The following is a 25681-nucleotide window of genomic DNA, read 5'->3' on the forward strand; positions in this document are numbered from 1 at the left end:
TCAAAGAAAATTATCAGCATGGCTTTGAAATTTTACCTTATCTGATGAGCCTTTTTTTGTCATGGAGAACCTTGCCCAACACACTGTGAAGACTGAACCTTGGCCTCAACATCACAGCTGTAGACCCACGTCTCATCACCAGTTACGATTCTCTTAACAAACACCTCATTCTCATTTGTGTGATATCCCTTCATGGATTGCGAGGTGAAGGTCTTTCTGGTCTTGACTCATGAGCCATTAGATGAACCTGTTGGCAACATGAAGCATTCCAAGATGCTGTGTCAGGATTTCATGACATGATCCAACTGAAATGTTACATTCTTCTGCAATCTCTTGACAATCAGTTTTCAATTGGCACCTACAATTTCATTGACGTTCCTGATGAGCATTGCCGGTAGAAGTCGAAAGGCATCCTCAATGAGGGTCATCTTTAACTTAATAGTGCAATAGTCATGCACCAACAGCAATGAATGTGCAGGTGCGTTATCATGATGCAAGATCCATGATTGTCTCACCAGCTTTCAGGCAGTTTCCTTCTCACATTTTCTCATAGGCATCGCAACACTCCTGATAGTACCATCAATTTTTAAACCCATGTGAAACAATTCGTGACACCGAGTATGGCTTAAGTACTCATCACCGAAGGCTTTCTGCATTATTTGGTATGTCTCTGTAAATGTTTTCTTGAGTTTCACACAAAATTCAATGCAAATGCATTGCACCTCCGACTCTGCCATCTTGAAATCTGCAAACTGTCCGACACAATTTTCTACTCAATACAGTACTGAACAATAACTAACAGACATACAATAACTAACAGACATACAACAATGAAACTTCTGGCAGTGACACATTAAACACAGACATGTGCAGAGATGTAAACTGCATTTCTCTCTGACACACAATTAGCATAAAATTACGGATCTTCTGGAATTTTTTGAACAGACCTCACATGTATTGAGTTTCTTCCCTCACTCATCAGCATTTTTGGTTCCCCCAAGACAAATTTCACATTAAATAAGCTACTAATAATGAATCAATTATACTCCCCTGTCATCTGTCAAACCCCACAATCTTTAATTTTGTGCTAACCTTCTTGTAGTTATTACTGATACAATGTCGTGCTCGACCTCCGTACCATCTGTAGACACTGTTTCATTGCAGTAAATGACATCCTCCTCAAATGAATCATTTCTCAGTTTTATCATCCTGCCATGGCATTGCCCTTTTCTCCTTTCTGCTACCCATCATCCCTTCATTGCCACAAAAAAAATTAAAAAAAAATGCTTTAGTGGTTAAGAGACTAGACTCACATTTGAATGAATGGGGTTCAAATCCTTGTCTGGGATACCCACATTTATCCTAAATCAGTTCCTTGAATGGTTTGAAATTACAGTCATTTTCTTTTCAACAGTCCCATCTTGAATGGCCTCATTGTCAAATCATAACCTCCTTTCCTTCTATAATCCACCACGATTTTTTCTCTGACTTTAGCAGGATCACTGTAGTGTCAGTAAATGGTATTTTCCAGTGGAGTCAAATGACACATCTAGATATTATCACTCATCCATGTCACTGAGTGCACTGATTCTGATCAAATTTGTTGCAGTGCAAGGACGTAGTTCAAGGTCAAAAAACAATCACGCAAATAATTTCATAGTAATTGGAGCAGACTCATTTTTTGTTTTTATAGGGACTATTGTAACTTAAAATACATGAAGCCCAGTATCATGGTAAGGACTAAAAATTTCTGTGTTGAGGTAATGTCACTGTAAAGCTGACAGAGAACCTAATAATGAGTGATGAACACTTCAACTTACATGAAGATTTGGGTCTGAACTCAGTTTATTAAGATCTTACCAGCTATCTCACTCATCACAGCCGTAAAATATCAAGGCGCATTTCATGGATTTACAGTAAGGGTACAGGACAACTAAAGTGAATTAAAGAGCATAGCAAGCACTCGGCTATTAACATCAACATAACACAAATGCATGTCCAGGTAACAAGAATGTGGAAGGCTACTGACTATATCACAGAGAGAAGACAATTATACCACTCATTAAAACAATATGGGCGGAGATAGGATCATCAAAGCAAAAATTTATGATCAGGTCTCATGTTAAGTTTTCTCCTCTTTCTACAAACTGCTGTACCTCACTTTGTCATTTGTAATGAAGCAAGCTGGGATCTTGATGTGTTGAACTTCCAGCCCCTATTTTTCAGCCAGTATTACAATGCAGTACGTTGAAAAATGCAGTACGTTGACAATGAGGACTATCAACGAAGAAATAAAGCAGGTGAACGTCACACAGTCCACAAGGACTTTTCCCCCGTCATAATTTGCTTCTAACATATTATCTCTGTGTTGATTTCTGTTTAATTATAATTTAGTATATAAGATACGAGGGTGGTTTGAAAAGTTCTTGGAATGGAATAGAAAAAAAGTACTTACATCACTGAAACTTTTTTTTATTTTTCAGTGTAGTCTCCTTGTAGATTAATGCACTTGGTCCAACAATGTTCCATTGCCTTGATCCCATCTCAAAAATGAGTTTCCTCCAGGCCTGCAAAACAGTTGTCAACAATGGCTATCAATTCATCATTTGAAGTGAATCTTCATTCACCAAGAAAAATTTTGAGTTTTGAGATGAGATGGAAGTTTGACAGAGCCATATCAGGTGAATAAGGCGGATATGGCAACAAGTCATACCTTATTTCGTGTAATTTTGCCATTGTGATGGCATGTGTGCAGGTGCACATTGTCTTGATGGAAGATGACTTTCTTCCTTGTTAAACCTGGCCTTTTTTCACATATCGTTTGTTGCAATTTGTCCAGGAGGTTATCATAGTATTCTCCAGTAATGGTTTGCCCAGTGTGGAGATAATCCATAAACAGAATCCCCTTTGCATCCCAGAACACAGATGCCATGACCTTTCCTGCCAAAGGAATTGTCTTTGCTTTCTTTGGTGGCAGAGAATCAGCACATTTCCACTCCTTTGACTGTTGGTTTGTCTCTGGAGTATAGTAGTGCACCCAAGTTTCAAAAAATCTTATTCGTTTCTCCTAAAACAGGCCAAACATTGTTCCGATATGTCCATTGTCATGCGTTTTTGATCCAGCATCAAGAGTCGCGGCACCCATCTTGCAGATAATTTTTTCATTTCTAATTCTTCAGTTAAAATGTGATATACCCTTCCAGATGACATCTGGCAAGCATGAGAAGTTTCACACACTTTCAATGGGTGATCCTCCGTGACCATTTTGTGTACTTCTGCAATGATTTCTGGAGTAGTGACATATCTTGCCTGACCCCTGCATGGATCATCATCTAAGCTCTCCTGACCAAATTTAAATTCATTTCTCCACTTGGCAGCAGTTGAATAGAAGAAGCAGAAGCCCCCAGTGTATTCAGGAAATTGGCATGAATGTCTTTTGCTTTCATACCTTTCTTTACTAAGTACTTAATCACTGCTCAAATCTTGATTTTTTCCATCTTCTCAAATCCCTAAGCAGAAACAACACAGAGCCACATCACTGCCACAAGAGCACTGACTTGGCATGTGATTACAGACAACAGTCCAATGAATATCATTTCAACAACTCATTGTGCTAGTGCGCTGACCTCTCGTGGTGATTCTGAGAACTTTTCAAACCATCCTTGTAATATGAACCTTGCATAATTTATTTTTGTGCACATTCAGTAGCTATATATTATGAGAGTTAAAGGAGGTATGTGCTCAATTGTTTTTCATAACTAAATTACAATAAATTAAAAATCACATCACACACACACACACACACACACACACACACACACACACACACACACACACAAAGATTAACTCACCAGAAAATTCAGTATTTTGTCTAAGATCCTCCAGTACTTCAGGTTTGAGTTTGCTGTTCTGTTTTCCCATTTTTCTTACTACAATCTACAACTAGATTCAAAGAAAATTATTCCACCAGTCGCACCTACAATAACAAAAGAAAGTTAATAAATGAAATCAGATTGTTACTACATAACAAATTCTGTGTAACGTAACATTCACATACATCACATCATCACTTGAAAGGGTTTTCTAATTCAATTTCAATAACTACAATCATGTTTTCTTTTTAAGGAATGATTTCATTTCCAATAATTTCTGAGTTATCTTTACAAGTTTATCATGAAAATATGTGAAGCTTTTCTTAATTTACCATTCAAAATCGCTCAGTATCTCAATGCTATTTATGTAAGTTTTAATATCTGTGCCCAACTTTCATGACATACAGTAAGAAATTACAGTTTTGTCAGAAATATGAGATTCCAGACAACACTTCCACGTCTCAAACTACATACACCATACAGTACACTACAAAATTGACTTTTCATAGCATCCTATGTTCTTATAACGAATTGCAGAATGCAGATTGCACTACCGTCAAGTTAAATAATGGTATCAATCCTACCAATACTACACAATGAAATAAAAGTTTAAAGGCAATTCCCAGGGAACAACATTTATGTAATATATAACAAGTAGCACAAATTTATAGCTCTTTGAGAATTCACCTTCAAACTGCAATTGAGAATTGCTGATGGAACCTCATACATCTGGTACAATAAAAAACAAAGCATAGCAATGACATATTGATAGCATTACAACTTATATGCAAAACTCATATTAAAGGTAGCTATGATTTATCTACAGCACACACATCTCATCAGTGTTTTAAAAAAAAGATTTACAAATACTGAAAGTGATGCAGGGATTTCATCATTGTTAGAATGCTGTATTACAACAGCATGTGCAGAGAGAGTACAAAAATATAAATTGTGCATGGACAGTATAAATGGCTTATCCTCATACATTCTGTCAAATAATATTATTTTACATAGTAATTAATGTTAATTCCAGCTCTTTATCAGCTACATAACATACCATTTTCTTGGCAGTAAATTAGATCTGTACATGAAACATCAAGCATATGAAAGAGATATAAGTTCAGATTAGGTTTTGCCATAACAAAGAAAGTCATATCAACACAATAAATTGTGCTACACATACACTTCTATGTCACTTCCTTTCCTAATTCATTTAGTCTTTAACATATCAAGACTCACTGAAACAAGAAGACAGCAACATTAAACGCGTGTTTCATCATAAATCAACAAGTATTAAATTTATGTCATGCTGAAACTTCATATATGATCATTAATTGTCTAGGAGAAGAATATACCTATCAATTGGATTATATTAACACATCAAGATTTCATCTCTTTAACATGGAAAATATCTGATTGACATTTCCTGATATTTATATAACATACATAATAGAAGGGGAAAGGCATCATTGCTTTAAGAGACTTGTTCCCAATATTTTAAAATTACAAAATATGGCAAAAACTGAAGGCTTGTAGTTTAAATGTAAATGTCCACAAAACAGTTTCTTCATTACCACTATATAATGTATTTGAAATGTTTATGCCCATACAGTTCATCTTGTTTCAAATTAAATGCACCATTGAATGAAACAAAAATTGTGTTTTCAACAAATAATTTGGTCTCTTACTTTTCAGTCAAATGTTCCCCACACTTTGAGGCAGATGTAATGAATAACAGGTTCTATTTCACAATTACAGTATAACGGTCTACACTTTACAGCATACAATATTATGAAACCTGAACCTCAGAGTTCCCTCTTCCATTACCTCTCTCTCTCTGTCTCACACACACACACACACTCTGTATTGACTTTGCATTTTAAGGCCTGGATTCAAGCAAATTGTGTTTTTTACATAAATTATTACACAAAAGTTAAAGATGATTAAAATGTTAAAAGGACAAGCCTACTACATAACACTAATGAAAAAGCATTGCTATATGTATACAACTGCCACACTGATGAATGATATATTTTTAAACCTGTATCATTAAACCCCTTTCATGAAAATACAGCTCTTGTATACAATCTGTACCACTGTTAATCCATATGAGAAAATATAGAGAAAAACATATTAAAAATTTTGAAGATAAGATGACATAAAAATATCACTGAGACAAAGCTCCTACCATATCTTGCAATCATGCATTCATGAAGAAAGGTATTTCCAACTGACTTATGATGAAAGGACTGAACATGATTCATTTTTTAAAGTGGAAATAAATTTTGCAGCTTGTTAGTAATCTGATACGTGCAAAGTGTACGGTATGGATAAGCTAGCATAGTACTTCAAATGTAAGTTTATTATATTTCCACTTTTGGTGATCCAATGTAGAAGAATGACAAGGAAGGTGTTAGAAAAGGCCTGAGCCAAAGTGACAGTTTATCACTGATCTGATGAACTAAATTCAAATATTATTTCAGAAGCTGTCATCACAACTAATCTTTGTCAGCTAAGAAATTCAGATCGGTACTTGAATGAGCATATCGAAGTACAATATTTCATAAATATTACACTTCAGGAGTGTACCACAAGAAGGAGAGTATAAGGGTAACATTTTTTAAGTTACTTTTTTCAGAATACCTTCATTCCACTGATTACAGTTAAACACCAGCAATGCGACTTGTTCAGTGAATAACTTCAATGAAAAAATATGCAGAGTTTCTACAATAGTAGAGTGATTTCATGAGTAAGTTGATGAATCATCACAAAATAAGCTGCATCTAATATGAGAGATGTACAAACATATTCACAGAGTGGCAGTTTTCAAGTATAAAATTTACATACATCCAGAATACATATTATCACAGCATTTCAGTATATGATGTCATGTGAAAAGATTAGTTTTTAAGGGGCAAGAACAAAGAGAGAATGAACACAAACAACAAAACAAAAATAAGAAAAGAAGGAAAAATAAATACAGCATAATAAACATTGAAAGCTGGTCTTTTAGTTGCCAGTATCTATAAGCTTTTCAATGTCATTTCAAAAATAGTTAAGTATGGCATATGGAAATGAGAAAATAACATTTCTTATAACTATGAAATGTGCAGAGTGGGGAGGAACTGTCTTTTTTTCTTCAATGCAGTAAATCTATTGCTATGAAACATGCAAACTAATAGCTTTCAGCAGCACACAACATGTTACAAATTAGTGAATGGGTAATGGGCACATCATCTATACAATGTGGCCATAAATATACAGCGAAGAACATAATGTCCAGATAACAACAGGTAGATTATGAATTTCTGACAAATTTCACTCTAAGTGCAAGATCTGTGACAAACACTTAGTTTGCTCTAAACAGTACTGTTGAAAAATAGAAAAAACAGGCAGTGGCATGGAACAGCTTACTACTCACTACACATGCCAGTTTTTAACAGAATGAATTTAACTTGCTGAATGTTTGAGAACTACAGTCTCAACTTAAGACTGTTTTCACAGATGAAGAAAGCACTTACAGAAGACAAGGAGCAAGGATTATGGAGGCATAATGTAATCTGGAACACTGGCAGTGACAGTATCTCTAAAAGACACAGAGCTGATCATATATCTGGTTCCTGCTACAAAGAAGGAATCTACAAATTCTGGAAATGTAATTACACACCCATATTTAACAACTTTCTATTAACTGCTTTGTGATATTTTATCATCTCCCATGAAATCTTGTTCGTGGGTATGTTACACAGTTGCCAGAGAGAGACCAAAAGAAAAGCATGCCACCTAAAGTAAATTTCAAAAAATATTAATCAGTTACTAAAAAAACCACTCAGAAAAATAATTTGACAATTAAGTCAATGAAGTGACATAAATAAATAATTAGTCAGCAATTTCCTTGTTATTTTAAATTTCAAAAAATATCCATCAGTTATTAAAAAAATTATTCAGAAAAATCACTTGACTATTAATTCAATGTAATGACACCAATAAATAATTAGTAATAAGTTTCCTTGTTATTTTAATCAACTGCAGTGTTGCAAAAAGATGTAAATGTTGCACAAAACAAATATCATACAGCAATAGGGTATTAGCAGCAAAATGATAATGAAGTTCCTACTACACATATACATGCCTATACTATTGTTAACCTGGGGTCAAGCATAGAAATGCAGTTAAGTTTCTTTAGACATGAGCAAATAAGACTCAACCTTCTCTTCTTTTAAAGACTCTTAAAAACTTTGCAATACTTTCACAGTAGTTCAAAAATTAACTTAGAAGTACAATAAATAACAACCACATTATGTTACCAGCTGAAGAGATGGAGTCTTACATATTAATATAACAACAAATTAATGTCACAATTTCACAAAGAAAATGGAAATCAGATGATATCTATAGCCCTTGACATCTACCACTGTTATATTTCAATATCATACAGTGGAAATGCTGAAGGAATGTAGGATAAAAGTGGTAGAAAATATTTTCTGATTCATTTCAAGTAGTAACATGGAATGTGAGTTATAGCCCGTGTCACGCTGTTATAACACATCACTCTGTTTCTGTTACTGTGAGGCATATCAGTCTATCACAACAATTATGCTTTAAGCAGTGAATGACTAGCCTCACTTAGAGATGTACATGATCAAAAGAAATCTCGTTCTTATATTAATATCATAAAAAGAGAAGACATGACAATAATGTTCATTGAAATGAGATGCAACTTCTTCACTCATTATGGTGCAAGCATTTTAGAAAGTTCCTCATCTTGGAGACAACCCTTGAGGAATTCCTCTTGAGTCAACTGTCCATCGTTGTTCTCATCCATTTTGGCAAATATATTTTTAGCTCGTTCCTCAGCTGAGTCAGCTGGTCTGTTAGAAGAGCAGGCACCTAGCATGTCATAGATCGCCTGAAACAAAAATTACCATATAATTATGGATCATCTATGGTAATACATCTTAAACATTCATGAGTTTTGATGTCAATATCAAGTATACACTGACAAAAGATGACTGAGAGTAACATGCATAGTTCATCTATGAAATCCCATGTAACTTCTACATAATGTTGACATTTTTCACATCATCTAGAAATCCTATCATCTGTCACATGTGCGACATTCTGTTCTCATTCTAGAATGGAAATCCATAGTACACTATTTACATGAAGAAACTTGTCATTATTCTTTCCTTTAACAACCGTGGAGAGGGGGGTGGGGGGAGGTGTTGACCCCTGTGGTTGCTGCTAACATTGAAAATCTTATCCCTTATCCCTGTTGTAATACTATATTCAATGCTTATGTCTCTCCTTAATCTTTATTTAATTATTTTGCTTTGTTTTTGTGACGAATTGCAAATGCTACAAGACAACTTGGATATTTTTTTCATTGATTGTGATTCCATAAGCAAAACCAGATACCTGAAAGTCAAAATGAATTAGCTTTTACAATAACAGAGCAAAGCTGATGCCTACACTGAATATAAATAAGAACAGAAACTATGAAGCAATTTTCATTAATTAACCTTTTAATGAATGAAAAAATCAGCTCCACTGAAAGAGATAAATGTAATTGTTTATGAATTTTTTGCAACACAGGAAATAAAACTTATTGGATAAGGCAAACAGACTATGTATGCCATTACAAACACTGTTTTATATATTTGTATGCAAATATTTTTACAAGCAAATAAATGTCAATGTTTTGAAATTATGTTTATTTCACAGCACTTTACCATATAAAATTTATCAAGAATATCCATTATGAAGTTTGCCATGCATTAATAAATTTTATCACTGCTTGTTGTGTTAAGGATGGTAACTAATAATCTCACTCTCATCATTTAGTACTCAGCTAAGCAAAATGACATGACATGATGTGACATCCAATGTGAAAACATCATGAAGCTGACGTGACTTGATATGACTGCCTAGTGTTAATCAAACTTCACTGATTGGTCAAATCAAGCAAGGAATTCTTCAAGTGATTCATTCTCCCCACTTCTGTTCATCACTACTATGCTACAGTTGGCAATTCTACAGAGAAAAGACCTAGACTGTCAAACAGTAAGATATTCACATAAAATTTATCATCTACTGCATGTGGATGATCTCAAGCTGTTTGGAAAATCAGACGCTGAAATCCAGCCACTGATTAACCCAACAAGGATGTGGTAGAGTCAGTTTGACCCTGCTCATTTTGTTTTGTTGTAGTTGCGCAGTAGCACACTGTGGAAGTCCTCAGTAGCTGTAATTATCAGACTTCCCTCCCTAGTGCGTGCACACACTCAAGTCAGCTGCCATCCGTGAAAGGAGATAAACGAGTGCAACAGGTAAGAGGGTATTTTTGACCTTTCCATAACCACGAAGTAGTATTTCTGTAGCATTTTTCAATTTATCTTTTTTCACGAATGTTTCATGTTTTTTTGTGTTTTTAATCAAAATGGACAACGAAGAAAGGGAGGCTGAGCGTATGCGATGTCGGCTGGTGGAATTACTACACAGTGAAAATGACTTTATGACAGATGGCAGTGAAAATGAAGATTTTGTAAATGAGCACAGTGTCAGTAGTGGTATTGAGCAAGATACAAGTGGAGGCAGTGACAAAGAAGAAAACACACCACTAAATGAGCTACAAAGTACTGCTCACTATGCTGTGTTACCAAAATTAGTCAAGTGATTGGAAAATCAGGTATGCAGTTAATTTTATTTTGGTAAAGATGGATTCAAGTGCTGCAAAAATCCACCTCAACAACAAGTTCGGACCCTTTATATAGGGTTGTTGTACATTGCTGGATTTTACCAATCTGTGAGGCAGAACACTGTTGACCTTTGGGCTTCAGACGAAGCAGGTGTTGAAATATTTCAATGTTTTCATTTTATTCAAAGCTCTCTTCATTTTGATGATAAATCCACATGTGAAGAAAGATAACAGTAGGACAACTTAGCACCAATACGTCAGATATTTGAAATATTTGCTGAAAACTGCAAGAAAGCCCATGTACTAGAAGAATAGACAACCATGGATGAAATGCTGCTTGCATTCAGAGGCAGATGCACATTTAGACAATACATTCCATCAAAACTGGCCAAATATGGCATAAAATATTTGGTTTGGTCAATGCAAAGAATTTCTATATCTTCAACTAAAAATATATGCTGGGAAGCAGCCAGAGGGATCGTTTTCACTGAGTAATAAATCATTTGATGCGGTGAATTGGCTGGTGCAACCCATATCAAAAACAAGCCGTAATGTGACTTCTGATAACTGATTTACGAGCTATGTCACATCTGCTGAAAGAACACAAGCTAACTTCTGTGGCAATAGTGTGTAAGAACAAGAGGCAAACCCCTCCTGAATTTTGCAAAATTGGCGGTAGAGAAATCTACTCATCTAAGTTCGGTTTCCAAAAGGATATTACACTTGTTTCTCATACACCAAAGAAAAACAAAGTTGTTTTGCTCATGTCTAGTCTTCATCACAGTGCTGAAATTGATGAATCAACAGGAGATAAAAAGAAACCAGAGATAAACATGTTTTATAATTCTACAAAAGGTGGAGCTGACATTGCAGATGAGCAGTCAGCAAGTTATGATGTAAGCCGCAACTCAAAAAAATGGCCTCAGTCTGTCTTCTGTGCAATATTGAATATGGCCAGCATAGATGCTGCAGTTGTTCAGTGATGAAATAACAATAAAAACCAAAAGAATTGTAATTTCTTAAAAACACTAGACCATATACTCGTCAGTGAACACTTGAGTGCCCGAGAAGAAATACTTCAACTGCCAAGCACTTTGCGTAAGAGAATCAGAGAATTTAGTGGAGAATTTACACAGAATCGACTGCCAGTGTCCAAAGTGTACGACACATGTTGTGAAGGTTGTCATATGTTCATCTGTCAAGAACACATTTTTCCATTCTGCCACCAATGTGCAGCTGCGTGAGATTAGCCGAGTGGTCTAAGGCGCTGCAGTCATGGACTGTGCGGCTGGTCCTGGCAGAGGTTCGAGTCCTCCTTCGGGCATGGGTGTGTGTGTTTGTCCTTAGGATAATTTAGGTTAAGTAGTGTGTAAGCTTAGGGACTGATGACCTTAGCAGTTAAGTCCCATAAGATTTCACACACATCTGAACATCAACAATGTGCTATGGCAAGAGATGATTAACAGCTTATGTCAAAAGTTTATTATTAATTTTGTGTTCAAAGAAGATTTATCTCATAAATACTTAGCAAAAAGTCCGAATTACTGATGAGAACGTATTGTTTTGTAGAGCTGTTAAAATGATTATTTTGTAGACTTATGTAAAAATTAAGTAATAAAGCGTTTGTACGCTTAATGGTGTTTATTTCTATGAAAATTCTTTAATTGATAAATAATTCATAAATTTAATTATCATCTTTTGTTAAAAAGTGCCAATAAATACTTAAAAAATATAAATGAAAAACAGGGTCAATGTGACCCTCCACATCCTTAATGTACCCCTTTTGCACCACATCCTCGTCAGGTTAATAGGACATGAATCTGAGGACTGACATCAGTTTGGAATTAGTCCTGGATAAATGTGCCACAGCAGCACTAAAGAAAGGGAACATCACAGAAAGTTGAGGGCAAAAATTGGTAGTAGTATAGTTGAAGCATTACATGGTTGACAGACGCACACATCAGATTCAAAACATAATCAAGTTTTCAGATAATGTCTTTCTTCAGAGTTAACTAATATTTTTCTGGTCCTGTACCCACCTTGAGGAGGGGAAATTTTAGGTACTGCTGACAAATACATATAAGAACACAACACCTGCATAGCTTGGAATTATTAGTACCTTTCTCAGGGAGGAAGGAGGAATAGATTGGAGAAGAGTAAACCAGAAAGGCATATCATTCAGACCTGTCATCCTAATGATTTCATCACTTCAATATAAGTACCGAACAGCAACTCTGTCTCATAATTTTATAATTTTCTGAAGTGAAGATTCCTTGTGACACAATGATACCAACACACACACACACACACACACACACACACACACACACACAGTGTACTGTACGATGTGTTATGCACAATCAATGTATAGCCTATATAAACTTAACATTTTGCAGTTGGACAACATCTACATCTACACCTACACCTATACTTTGCTAACCACTGTGCAGTGCTTGGCAGAGGGTACATTCTACCACACCAGTTATTAGGCTTTCTTAGTGTTCCATTAATGTATTGAGTGTTGGAAGACTGACTGTTTAAATGTCTCTGAGTGTGCTGTAACTAATCTAATGTTGTCCTCATGGTCCCTATGTGAGTGATAAGTATGAGATTGCAGTATATTCCAAGAGTTATGATTTAAAGTCAGCATCTGAAACTTTGTTAGTAGACTTTAGTTTACATCAATTTTCAAGTTCAATTTCTTCACTGTCACCAACACTCTCCCATGGATCACACAAACCTGTGACCATCGGTGCTGCCCTTCACTGTACATGTTCAATATCCCGTGTTAGTCTTATTTGGTATGAGTCACACTCACTTGAGTGATATTCTAGAATGCGTCACGCTAGTGATTCGTAAGCAGTTTCCTTTGTAGACTGATTGCACTTCCCCAGTATTCTAGCAATAAACTCAAGTCTACCACTTGCTTTACCCATAATGAGCCTAAGCAATCATTCCATTTCATGTTCCTATAAAGTGTTACACCCACGTATCTCTAAGAGTTGGCCAACTCATTGGCCAATTCTCATTGATACTATAGTCATAGACTACTACATTTTTTTTTTTTTCGTTTTGTGAAGCACACAATTTTATATTTATGAACATTTAAAGCAAGTTGCCAATCTTTGCACCACTTTGAAATTTTCTCATTACCTGACCAAATACTTATGCAGCTTCTTTCAGACTGTACTTCAGCATATACAATTGCTTAATCTGCAAAGAGTCTGAGGTTACTAGAAATATTGTCTGCAAGATCATGAATATACAACATGAACTGCAAACGTCCAACACCCTTCCCTGGGGCTCACCCGAAGTTACTTCTACATCTGACGATGACTCTCTCTCCAAGATAACATGCTGCATCCCCCTACCAAAAAGTCCGCAATCCAGTCACAAATTTCACTTGATAACCCGTGTGATTGTACTTTTGACAGTAAGCAAGGAGGTGGTACTGAGTCACATGCTTTTCAGAAATCAAGAAACACTGCAACCATCTGACTGTGAAAGATGCAGTGCCTTCTGGGCAGGCCACTGCCGTGGTAATACCCGTCAGACACGTCCCCTTTCATTTTGTTTTGGTGATTGTCGTACATCTACATCTACATCCACATCCATGCTCTGCAAGCCACCTGACGGTGTGTGGCAGAGGGTACTTTGGGTACCTCTATCTGTTCTCGCTTCTATTCCAGTCTCGTATTGTTCGTGAAAAGAAAGATTGTCAGTATGCCTCTGTGTGGGCTCTAATCTCTCTGATTTTATCCTCATGGTCTCTTCGTGAGATATACGTAGGAGGGAGCAATATACTGCTTGACTCCTCGGTGAAGGTATGTTCTCGAAACTTTAACAAAAGCCCGTATCGAGCTACTGAGCGTCTCTCCTGCAGAGTCTTCCACTGGAGTTTATCTATCACCTCCGTAATGCTTTCGTGATTACTATATGATCCTGTAACGAAGTGCGCTGCTCTCCGTTGGATCTTCTCTATCTCTTCTATCAACCCTATCTCATACGGATCCCACACCAGTGAGCAGTATTCAAGCAGTGGGCGAACAAGTGTACTGTAACCTATTTCCTTTGTTTTCGGATTGCATTTCCTTAGGATTCTTCCAACGAATCTCAGTCTAGCATCTGCTTTACCGACGATTAATTTTATAAGGTCATTCCATTTTAAATCACTCCTAATGCCTACTCCCAGATAATTTATGGAATTAACTGCTTCCAGTTGCTGACCTGCTACATTGTGGCTAAATGATAAAGGATCTTTCTTTCTATGTATTCGCAGCACATTACACTTGTCTATATTGAGATTCACATTTTAGTTTGGAGGATCTACAATAGATTATAGTTAGAGGAGAGGTTACTCAGCTGAAAATTCAGTACAGAATCTGGCAGGGATTCCATCAGGCCCTGGAGCTTTGTCCAATTTTTAACAATTTCAGCTGTTTTTCAACTCCACTGACACTAAAACTTATTTCACTCATCTTTGTGTGGTACATGGATGGAATTGGAACAGTTGACCTCGATATTTCTCTGTAAACTAGCAAATTGTCAAAACAGCATGATACCAGGTAATAAAAACCATAATGAAACAAAAAAAGGCAGCCACATCATGGGCATGGAAATGTCATGTGGCGAGGGCCTCCCATTGGGTAGACTGTTTGCCTGGTGCAAGTCTTTCGAGTTGACGCCACTGCGGCGACTTGCGTGAGGATGGGGATGAAATGGTGATGATAAGGACAACACAACACCCTGTCCCTGAGCTCCGACCCAGCCGGGAATCGAACCCGGGCTTTTAGGTATGACATTCTGTCGCACTGACCACTCAGCTACCAGGGGTGGACACCATGGACATTAGTCATGCTGATGCAGTCAAAAGTGGCTAATAAGCATGACATCTGACCTCCACTTGTTCACTGAAGCTACATTCAGTGAACTTTTCCAAGAATGTATAATCTCCACTTCTTCAAGAATACTGAAATTGTTGTCACTATTTTAAAGAGCACCTTAATCTGAGAAATTCAAAATCAGCCTTAAGTTTGCACCTGACAGAACATAGTCATACTGTCACTAGCTTGCCAGCAATCTTCAGGTCTTACATATGGGAAATGAAGGCAATACTTTAAATATTCTTGAGGAAGATGAGATTACGTATTCCCTGAAAAAGTTCACCAAATGCATCTTCAATGGGCAATATGAGCTCAGACATCATGATTTATTAGCCATTTTCAACAGTCTCAGTGTTTAATGTTTGCTTATGCTCATGGTGTGGTAGATATTGCCTTTTTTGCTTTATTATGTTTTTTATTACCTTGAATCATCCAGTTTTGACGATTCAGTACTTTAATTATGAAAATTTGTTTATACACTTCCATCCAACTGCCTCGATGGCCTTCTTTCAGTCAGTGTATGGCAACCAGTTTGTCCCAGCTTCAGTCTTGTTAGTGACGTTTCATGCTTTTCATTGAAATTTAAGTTGAGCACAATTCCTGTACAGTGCATTAGGATAGTCTATGTTCTGGCTTTTAGTAGTTTTTTTTATAAATTATGTTATATGTCATGGTTTATAACTTTTAAATAGTTGTTATCTTGAATTCATTTTGTAACCATTGATGTGCTACTTTTCCGTGGTCTACCTTTTACAAAATTAGCACTAACAATTGGTTTTACAAAATTATGTTTTTACCTTACTGTGAGGGATTACCCAGCCTTTCCACCAGTTCAGCTGTAATACTACCTGTCTAATTATTCATGCATGCACACTCCACATGACCCTGCTCTCTCTGGTACTTTCGCAGATGCGCTCTGACATGCTGCCTGTTTAGCGCACAATTCAGTGCATGCACTTGTTGTTAAGTTCAGATACCTGCCATCTGGCCTCGCAATGCCGACTGAGCTGTTTAGATATGAGATGATATTGAGTTCCATTATTTACTATATGTCAGCGTGTGCTAAACTTTAAAATAGTTTCTTGCCGAATACTTTTTTTGGTGGTGATGGTTGTTGTTGTGGTGGTGGTGGTGGTGGTTCGTGGAAGGTGATAACAATAATTTAAAATTGAATAAGTGAGTCTTTACCAGTATGCTTTTTAATCTCTTTTAGGCAAGTGGGTGACCTGCCAGTAGCTGCTCATTTTTTACATTATTTCATGGAGGATCACCAATTCGACATACAGGGACTCTGCTAGTTCACCAGATACTGGTCCTCATGGCGAGTGGAATTTATTAGTATTTTAACTACCTAATGGTCCCTAATTAGAAATTTCTTCTTACTAATTTCCTCCTTTCTAGGTATCACAGGAGTGTTCTATGTCATTTGATTTTTAATGTCTGTTACTTAGCAAAAATTTGCTGATTATGAATGCTGGTTCATCCCTTCTCTTTCTTTGATCTGAACATGACTTGATTTTGTAAGTATGTTCACCCTGTATGCACTTTTTTATTTTAGTTAAGTTTTCTTGCTATCTTGAATGAGTATCGCCTACCTGATGATGCAGCTAAAATGCTGCAGAACGAGTTGTGCCTCTAAATAAAGGACTTACAATTAAAGCAGTCTTATCTTTTCAAAATGATATATTCAGGCTGTGACTGCCCTTACTTCAAAGTCTGCAGGATTTCATCTTTTGCTTTGCCAACCTCAATTTCTGTTCCTGTCTTATTCACAAGTGACTGGACACTAACTTTGGTGCCACTAACACACATTACATACGACCACACACAATTTCTTTGAGTTTTGTGAAAGATCATTTGACAATATTCTGCTACAGCAGTCACCGAGGGCTTCACACATTGCTCTCTAGACAGACAAAACTGTTTCATTCAGGATCTCTCTATCGTTAACCCTATGCTTTGTTTTGCACCTATTATGCAGTAGTCCCTTAGGCTCTGTTTCTTTAGAAGTTTCTTTACAGTGACCATCTAACATGGACGGTCCCTCTCATTATGAACTGTTCTACTGGGTACATATGTCTCCCAGTGCTTGGCCAGCTATTCATTTGAACTTGACCCACAGTTCCTCTACATGCTCCTGCCCTGTTATAAGAGTTTCAAGTTCCTCACTGAGATTTGACACTACTGCTTTTTTATGTGGTTTACTCAATATACACATTTTTTCCTTGAGTTAATTGTCCTTTGCACTTTGGCACTCACAGTTGACACAACCGAGTAATGGTCACTGATACCAGTTTCGATGTTGACATCCTCAAAGAGGTCAGATTTATTTGCTGCCATTTGATCAAATATATATCATCATCAAGACAAAAATGTGGTCAGCACAGAACACATCCAGAAACCAAAGAATACTTGAAAAATATACTGAAAGATATCAGCCACCGAATCCTGCCATAACAAATGCAGAATCAGTCAAAGAAAGTACCCCAATCATGGAATGCTAGTTTGAGGTGACTTTAAACCACAGAGTATAAATTGGGACATCTCTGGATTCACTGCTGGTGAGATGGACAGACATGCTTGTGAAGTAGTTCTGAACACATTTACCAAAAACAGTCTTGAACAGCTAATTCAATAACCCACAGCCAATACAAAAACGTAAGACCTGGTAGTTACATACAGGCTTGCCTTATCAACAGCACCAGTACAGAGACAAGGGTTAGTAATCATGACTGAGTGACAATGGTTCCTGAAGTTAATAGATCTGTAAAAGGGTAGAAGAGTTTTTATGCTGAAAAGTGTAGATAAGCTACTGTTATCATCCTGATTAGACAATGAATGGACATCATTTAGTTCCAATATGATGGGCATAGAGCAATTATGCAAAAAGTTTAAACTAATTGTAAATCACTCTCTGGATAAGTATGTGCCAAGTAAGTGTATTAAGAGTGGAAAAGACCTGCTGTGGTTTAATAGCAAAAGTCGGAAAGTGCTGAGGAAGCACTCTTGGTTAGAAAGAAATCAGGGCATGCTGACAGGCAAAAGTTCGAAGAAACTGATGTATCTACAAAAAGACTGATGCAAAAAGCATAAAAAACTTTCACTGTCGTACTTTAATGGCAGACCATGTGAGGAACATGAGAAAATTCTGGCTCTTTGTAAAATATCCAAGTTGACTGAAGGATTCTATTCAGTCACTCATTAACCAGTCTGCTGCGGCAATAGAAGACAGGAAAATGGAAGCTGAAGTTTAAAATTTAACATTTAAAATATCATTCATGCAGGACTGTGCAGACTCCAGTACGGACAATGTAGAAGTAGGCATCCCTGGCATTGAGAAACAACAGAAACAAATAATTCACCAGGTCAACACAGAATCCTAATTAGGTTTCACACAGTGTTCCCTTTGGCACTGGTTCCTTATTTAACTTGCATTGATTGTAACTCTCGCCATGTGAAAAGTGCCAAATTACTGGAAAAAAGCAGGAGTGATTCCTATATATAAAGGGGTAAAAGAACAGAATCACAAAATTAAAGACCAATATCCTTTAGACTAGTTTGCTGCTGAATCCTTAAGCATATTATAAGTTCAAATATAATAAATTTTCTTGAGACAGGGAAGCTTCTGTCAAAAAATAAGCATGGATTTAACAGCATTTTTTGTGTGGAACTCAGCTTGTTCTTTCCTTGCACAATATCCTACAAACCATGGATGAATGTCAACTGTCAAGATTCCATATGCCTACATTTCCAGAAAGCGTATGACACACTGACCCACTGCACACTTAACAAGGGTCTGACCATGTGTAATAGGCTCTCAGATGTGCAAGTTGCTTGAAGAGTTCTTAAGTAACAGAACTCAGCAGATTTTCCTGGACGGTGAGTGTTCATCAGACATAAGGGTATCGTCAGGAATGTCCATGGGTAATGTGATAGGACTGCTCTTGTTCTACATATACATAAATGATCTGATGGATAGGATAAGCACCAATCAGCATATGTTGCTGAAGATGCTGTAATATAGTTGCTGTAGATGCTGTAATGTATGGGAAAGTGTCACCACTGATTGACTGTAGGAGGATACAGAGTGACTTAGACTTATATATGTTTGGTGTGACGAATGGCAGCTTATTCTAAATATAGAAAAATGTACTCAGATGGAAACCCAGTTCTAAGCAAAGAACGGAAAGCAGAAAGGTGGAAGGAGTATATAGAGGGTCTATACAAGGGCAATGTACTTGAGGGCAATGTTATACAAAGGGAAGAGGATGTAGATGAAGACGAAATGGGAGATATGATACTGCGTGAAGAGTTTGATAGAGCACTGAAAGACCTAAGTCGAAACAAGGCCCCAGGAGTAGACCAACATTCCATTAGAACTACTGACAGCCTTGGGAGAGCCAGTCCTGACAAAACTCTACCATCTGGTGAGCAAAATGTATGAGACAGGCAAAATACCCTCAGACTTCAAGAAGAATATAATAATTCCAATCACAAAGAAAGCAGGCGTTGACAGATGTGAAAATTACCGAACTATCAGTTTAATAGGAAATGGCTGCAACATACTAAAGCGAATTCTTTACAGATGAATGGAAAAACTGGTAGAAGCTGACCTCGGGGAAGATCAGTTTGGATTCCACAGAAATATGGGAACATGTGACAATACTGACCGCAACCTATGTTTCTAGCATTTGTAGACTTGGAGAAAGCTTTTGACAATGTTGACTGGAATACTCTCTTTCAAATTCTGAAGGTGGCAGGGGTAAAATACAGGGAGCGAAAGACTATTTACAAATTGTACAGAAACCAGATGGCAGTTATAAGAGTCGAGGGGCATGAAAGGGAAGCAGTGGTTGGGAAAGGAGTGAGACAGGGTTGTAGCCTCTCCCCGATGTTATTCAATCTGTATATTGAGCAAGCAGTAAAGGAAACAAAAGAAAAATTCGGAGTAGGTATTAAAATCCATGGAGAAGAAATAAAAACCTTGAGGTTCGCCGATGACATTGTAATTCTGTCAGAAACAGCAAAGGACTTGGAAGAGCAGTTGAATGGAATGGACGGTGTCTTGAAGGGAGGATATAAGATGAACATCAACAAAAGCAAAACGAGGATAATGGAATGTAGTTGAATTAAGTCAGGTGATGCTGAGGGAATTAGATTAGGAAATGAGACACTTAAAGTAGTAAAGGAGTTTTGCTATTTGGGGACCAAATAACTGATGATGGTCAAAGTAGAGAGGATATAAACTGTAGACTGGCAATGGCAAGGAAAGTGTTTTTGAAGAAGAGAAATTTGTTAACATCGAGTATAGATTTAAGTGTCAGGAAGTCATTTCTGAAAGTATTTATATGGAGTGTAGCCATGTATGGAAGTGAAACATGGACAATAAATTGTTTGGACAAGAAGACAATAGTTTTCGAAATGTGGTGCTACAGAAGAATGCTGAAGATTATATTGGTAGATCACATAACTAATGAGGAGGTATTGAATAGGATTGGGGAGAAGAGAAGTTTGTGGCACAACTAGACTAGAAGAAGGGATCGGTTGGTAGGACATGTTCTGAGGCATCAAGGGATCACCAATTTAGTATTGGAGGGCAGCGTAGAGGGAGACTAAGAGATGAATACACTAAGCAGATTCAGAAGGACGTAGGCTGCAGTACATACTGAGAGATAAAGAAGCTAGCACAGGATAGAGTAGCATGGAGAGCTGCAGCAAACCAGTCTCAGGACTGAAGACCACAACAACAACAACAACTGAAAAATGTAAGTTAATGCAGATGTGTAAGAAAAACAATACTGTAATGTTCAAATACAGCATTAGTACTGAACTGCTTGACAAAGTCACACTGATTAAATATCTACGCGTGACACTGCAAAGTGACATGAAATGGGACAAGACTGTAAGGTAAGTAGTAGGGAAAGTGAATGGCCAGCTTCGGTTTAATGGGAGAATTCTAGGGAAAAGTAACTCGTCTCTAAATGAAACATACAGAACACTACTGCAACCCATTGTTAGATATTGCTCAAGTGTTTGCAACCCCTACCAGGTCAGACTAAAAGAAGATATCAAACCAGTTCAGAGGTAGGTTCCTAGATTTGTTATTGGTAGGTTCAAACAACACACAAGTATTACGGAGATGCTTTGGGAAGTCAAATCAGAATCCCTGCAGGGAAGGTGATTTTCTATTTGAGGAACCCTACTGAGAAAATTTAGAGAACTGGCACTTGACACAGACTGTTGAATGATTCTGGTGCCACCAATGTAATTTCGCATAAGGATCAGGGAATTAGAGCTCGTATGGAGGCATATAGACAGTTTGTTTTTGCTTGTTCTATCTGTTGGTGGAATACGAAAGGAAATGACTAGTAGTGGCACATGGTACGCTCCACTAGACTCCCACACAGAGGCTTGTGGAGTATATATGTAGATGTAGATTTAGAAGGTTGCATTACTTACAGCCTGTCCTCATCATTGCAGAGTTGTAGTGGATGATGACTCATCATAAACTTTCCAGTTTTTCTGTCCAAGTTGTCCAGCTCAGCCCATGCTCAATTCACTGTGCCATCAGTGTAAATGATCACAGATGGAACCCAGATGTTCATGCCACCTTCTATATCTACATCTGCATCTACATCCAAACTTCGCAAGCGACCATACATGGCCAAAACAGCTCATTTCAACTAATCCCATATATGTTTGATTGCGTTCATGTCCAGAGAACAGGCAGGCCACTCCATTCCAGTGATCATAGCATGCTGAAAGAACGTCTTCATGAGAACAGCACCAAGAGCACGAGAGTTAGCATCCATCAAGATAAAATTGTTACCAAAATGTTGGCTGTATGGTTCCACTATACAACATCGGAGGCATTTGATGTTACCGACTGGCTCCGAACGTCTGTAAACAGCACACACCACCAATCCTGGAGCACCCACTCTTCCTGATTCCTTGCTCATCTGTAATGGAGTCCACGATGTTTTGGTGTGATGTGGTGCTCACCATGGTCACCGGGAATGGAGATTTCATCAAGCAATCATCTTGTAACAGTTAGATGGGACTTACAATATCCTGTAGCCTCTTCGTATGCCGAATTCAGTTCTGGAGCACTCAGCCCATGTTTCCTTTGACTCAAAAGTCATAGATATCAATAATTTTGTGCAGCTGCTGAAAGTGAACAGTCTGTACAGTGGAAGACCTCAACACTACATGACTATTAGTACCAAATCTGCACACTATCACTTTGACTCTGGTCCACACACTGAGCAACTTTCCTGGTTGACAAGCCTTCTGTGCATAATGTGATGCTGTTAACACCATTCAGGTTTCCAAGGTGTATCAGTATCCAGCTATGCATTTCAGTAACTTTAGAAAATGATGTTATGATCAAGATGGGATGATAATGTGAGACACTTGTAACACCCAAGGTGTGGGTGTGAACTGTTATGATATGGACCCAATCATTTGGCATGATTGTTCTTCATAGCATTATGGATCTTCACTCTATTGCTTCGCAGATGTCTCTAACGCATCCTACTGGTGCTATATTTTCAACTGAAATGCTGCAGTCCATTTGAACAAGGCGTTCTACTCATAGGTGGCACTCAAAGTGGCTTTGTCTATGCTAATAAACAATGTTGGAGGTGATCTTCGGATTGATACAGGAGAAGTTTTGATAGCAACACACTTGGATGACATATTGGGGCAATGCAAAACTTTTTCTGATTTGTTTACATTTGTCTCCCTCACTATCTGAATACTCAAGTAAATATTATAATTATGTCACACAAGGCTAAAAGAGATATATGTAAATGAAAATTTGTAGTTATCTGGATAAAGAGATGTCCCAAGTGATATACTACAGGATTAAGTATGACTACTGAGTTAGGCTGCCAGTGCACACAACTAAATGTAGTATTAAAAAGTAAAAGTTTCCGATGAAGGCACAACAGTACTAAAATTGTATAAGTGGAAGGTTAAAATAAAGAACAATGCTTTGCTCTTGGCAGGGGCTTCAAAGTCTAGAACTGACAAATCACTGTTGGAAAACATCAGCTCAAAGAAAAGCCTCTATATGACAAAACATTAAATGAAAGAGTTGTGTAAAGTATTTCTGAACAAATTCTGGGAGCCTAAGCTCATGGAATCAGTAGTTCATAGTTACTGGTTGCTGAAGGACACTAGTAATGATGACTAAATATTAACAGTTAAATTGTCAATTTATTTGTTCTGTCTTTGCGAAGCATATCCAGTTGTGCTGATCACATCAGAAGTTGCAGTCGTATCTGAAAAACCTGAATAATTAGGTGACATTCTGGAAACTACATGCTATCATGTTCAAAAAGTCAATGACTGTTCCACATTCTGTACATTTTAACTCACATATTTCTGTCAAGTTCTGTGCTAAAAAAACTCTCAATATGAAATGATAATTAAATAGACACCCTAGCTGCAAACAGGCGTTGATATACTTCACTGGGGACATGTTGAAAATGTGTGCCCTGACCGGGACTCGAACCCGGGATCTCCTGCTTACATGGCAGATGCTCTATCCATCTGAGCCATCGAGGGCACAGAGGATAGTGCGTCTGCAGGGACTTATCCCTTGCATGCTCCCCGTGAGATCCACATTCCCAACATGCCCACACCACTACATTCGTAGTGCGCCTAATAGATGTTTGCCCATCATACTCATTACTCGTGGCAGATTAATCTACCAAGTCCTGTACGAGTTCGGGCATAGCGTGTGCGTTCACACAAGAAGGTCAATGGCCGGGAAGCCATATTTTAACTATATATGACGGTAGTATCTGTTCCCGAAAGAACACATACTGTGGATGACCATGCAGCTTTGCTAGAAATGAAATGATAATTAAATAGACACCCTAGCGCACTACGAATGTAGTGGTGTGGACATGTTGGGAATGTGGATCTCACGGGGAGCGTGCAAGGGATAAGTCCCTGCAGACGCACTATCCTCTGTGCCCTCGGTGGCTCAGATGGATAGAGCGTCTGCCATGTAAGCAGGAGATCCCGGGTTCGAGTCCCGGTCGGGGCACACATTTTCAACATGTCTCCAGTGAAGTATATCAACGCCTGTTTGCAGCTATGGTGTCTATTTAATTATCATTTCATTTCTAGCAAAGCTGCATGGTCATCCACGGTATGTGTTCTTTCGGGAACAGATACTACCATCATATATAACTCTCAATATGGTGTAATTGCATACAGCTGTTCACTTTGAGGAAATGTAAGTATGTGTTTTTCAAATATATGCAAGCCCTCATGGATATGGGAGTCGATGGAGGGTGCCAATACTTACTCAGGCCAATTCACAAAAGATTTTTTGTCTTTAGATAAAAATATACTTTACTGCACCTGAGGTAACATCACATATTACTTGTTTCTTTTGTTCACAGCTGTATTAGTGTGACAGTTGTACAATATTACAAGTCAAGTGTAACACACATTTTATTCTTTACTGGTGATTAATTCATTGTGTTGCAATATATGAGGGTAATTCAGAAAGTAAGATCCGAATTGCCACAGCTAATCAAATGGAGTGAACTCACTGAAACGCACATGTGCACCAAATCCTGGCATGCCTTGCTTGTCAGACAACACCATTTGTAATGATACTGTCATAGTGTGCTGTTTTCAGTGTCAGCTCAAAATATGGAAAACAACTGATCAGCCCACCAACTGTGAAATATGGTCAGTGATTCAGTTTTTCACATTGAGGATCACTGCAACAGTGGAAATTCATCAACAGATAAGTGAAGTGTATGAACTCAATGCAAACAGCAACAGCAGAGTGTGTAAGTGGGTGAGAGCTTCCGAGGATGGATGAGAAAATGTCAACGATGAACCAAAACCAGCACTGAACAATTTTCACTTGTTCCGCTACCTAAATGAGTTTCCTAGAGGCATGTGCTTCACAACAGATGATGAGGTGAACGAAGCTGTTGAAGGCTGGTTATCCTCACAGGTGACAGATGTCTATGACAGAGAGATAAAATCTAGTAGAACCTTATGACAAATGTTCAAGAAAATATGGAAACTATGTAGAAAATAGAGAAACATGTAAGAAAGTAAATAAAAATAGTTTTTTTGAAAAATCTGTGACAGTTTGTCTTTTTTAAGAAATCAGACCTTACTTTCCATATAACCCCCACAATTAATTGGTTTGTTTGTTTATTTTTTGCACTTGTTCTTACATTTTATCCATA

General features: G+C 37.5%; 2 protein-coding genes and 2 non-coding genes across 5 annotated transcripts in view; 1 reads left to right on the forward strand and 3 right to left on the reverse strand.

The window, feature by feature from the left end:
• Window positions 1-4113, reverse strand: part of LOC126256207 (neurocalcin homolog) — a 44949-nt gene extending 40836 nt beyond the window's left edge. The window contains exon 1 of the mRNA XM_049955463.1: window positions 3852-4113. Within this exon, the coding sequence (XP_049811420.1) occupies window positions 3852-3921 (70 nt within the window). The 5' untranslated portion in view covers window positions 3922-4113. The remainder of the gene's footprint in view (window positions 1-3851) is intronic.
• Window positions 4114-4229: 116 nt separating this feature from the next.
• LOC126256181 (neuronal calcium sensor 2) overlaps window positions 4230-25681 on the reverse strand; it is a 675443-nt gene continuing 653991 nt past the window's right edge. For both annotated transcript variants that reach the window (XM_049955461.1, XM_049955462.1), the window contains one exon: window positions 4230-8781. In XM_049955461.1, coding sequence (XP_049811418.1) covers window positions 8605-8781 — 177 coding nt within the window. In that variant the 3' untranslated portion in view covers window positions 4230-8604. The remainder of the gene's footprint in view (window positions 8782-25681) is intronic.
• On the reverse strand, window positions 23950-24024 carry Trnat-ugu (transfer RNA threonine (anticodon UGU)). Its single transcript has one exon. It is a non-coding gene; the product is annotated as a tRNA-Thr (tRNA).
• On the forward strand, window positions 24436-24510 carry Trnat-ugu (transfer RNA threonine (anticodon UGU)). Its single transcript has one exon. It is a non-coding gene; the product is annotated as a tRNA-Thr (tRNA).

This window comes from Schistocerca nitens, chromosome 1 (assembly GCF_023898315.1).
Source record: "Schistocerca nitens isolate TAMUIC-IGC-003100 chromosome 1, iqSchNite1.1, whole genome shotgun sequence".
Taxonomy (NCBI): Eukaryota; Metazoa; Arthropoda; class Insecta; order Orthoptera; family Acrididae; genus Schistocerca; species Schistocerca nitens.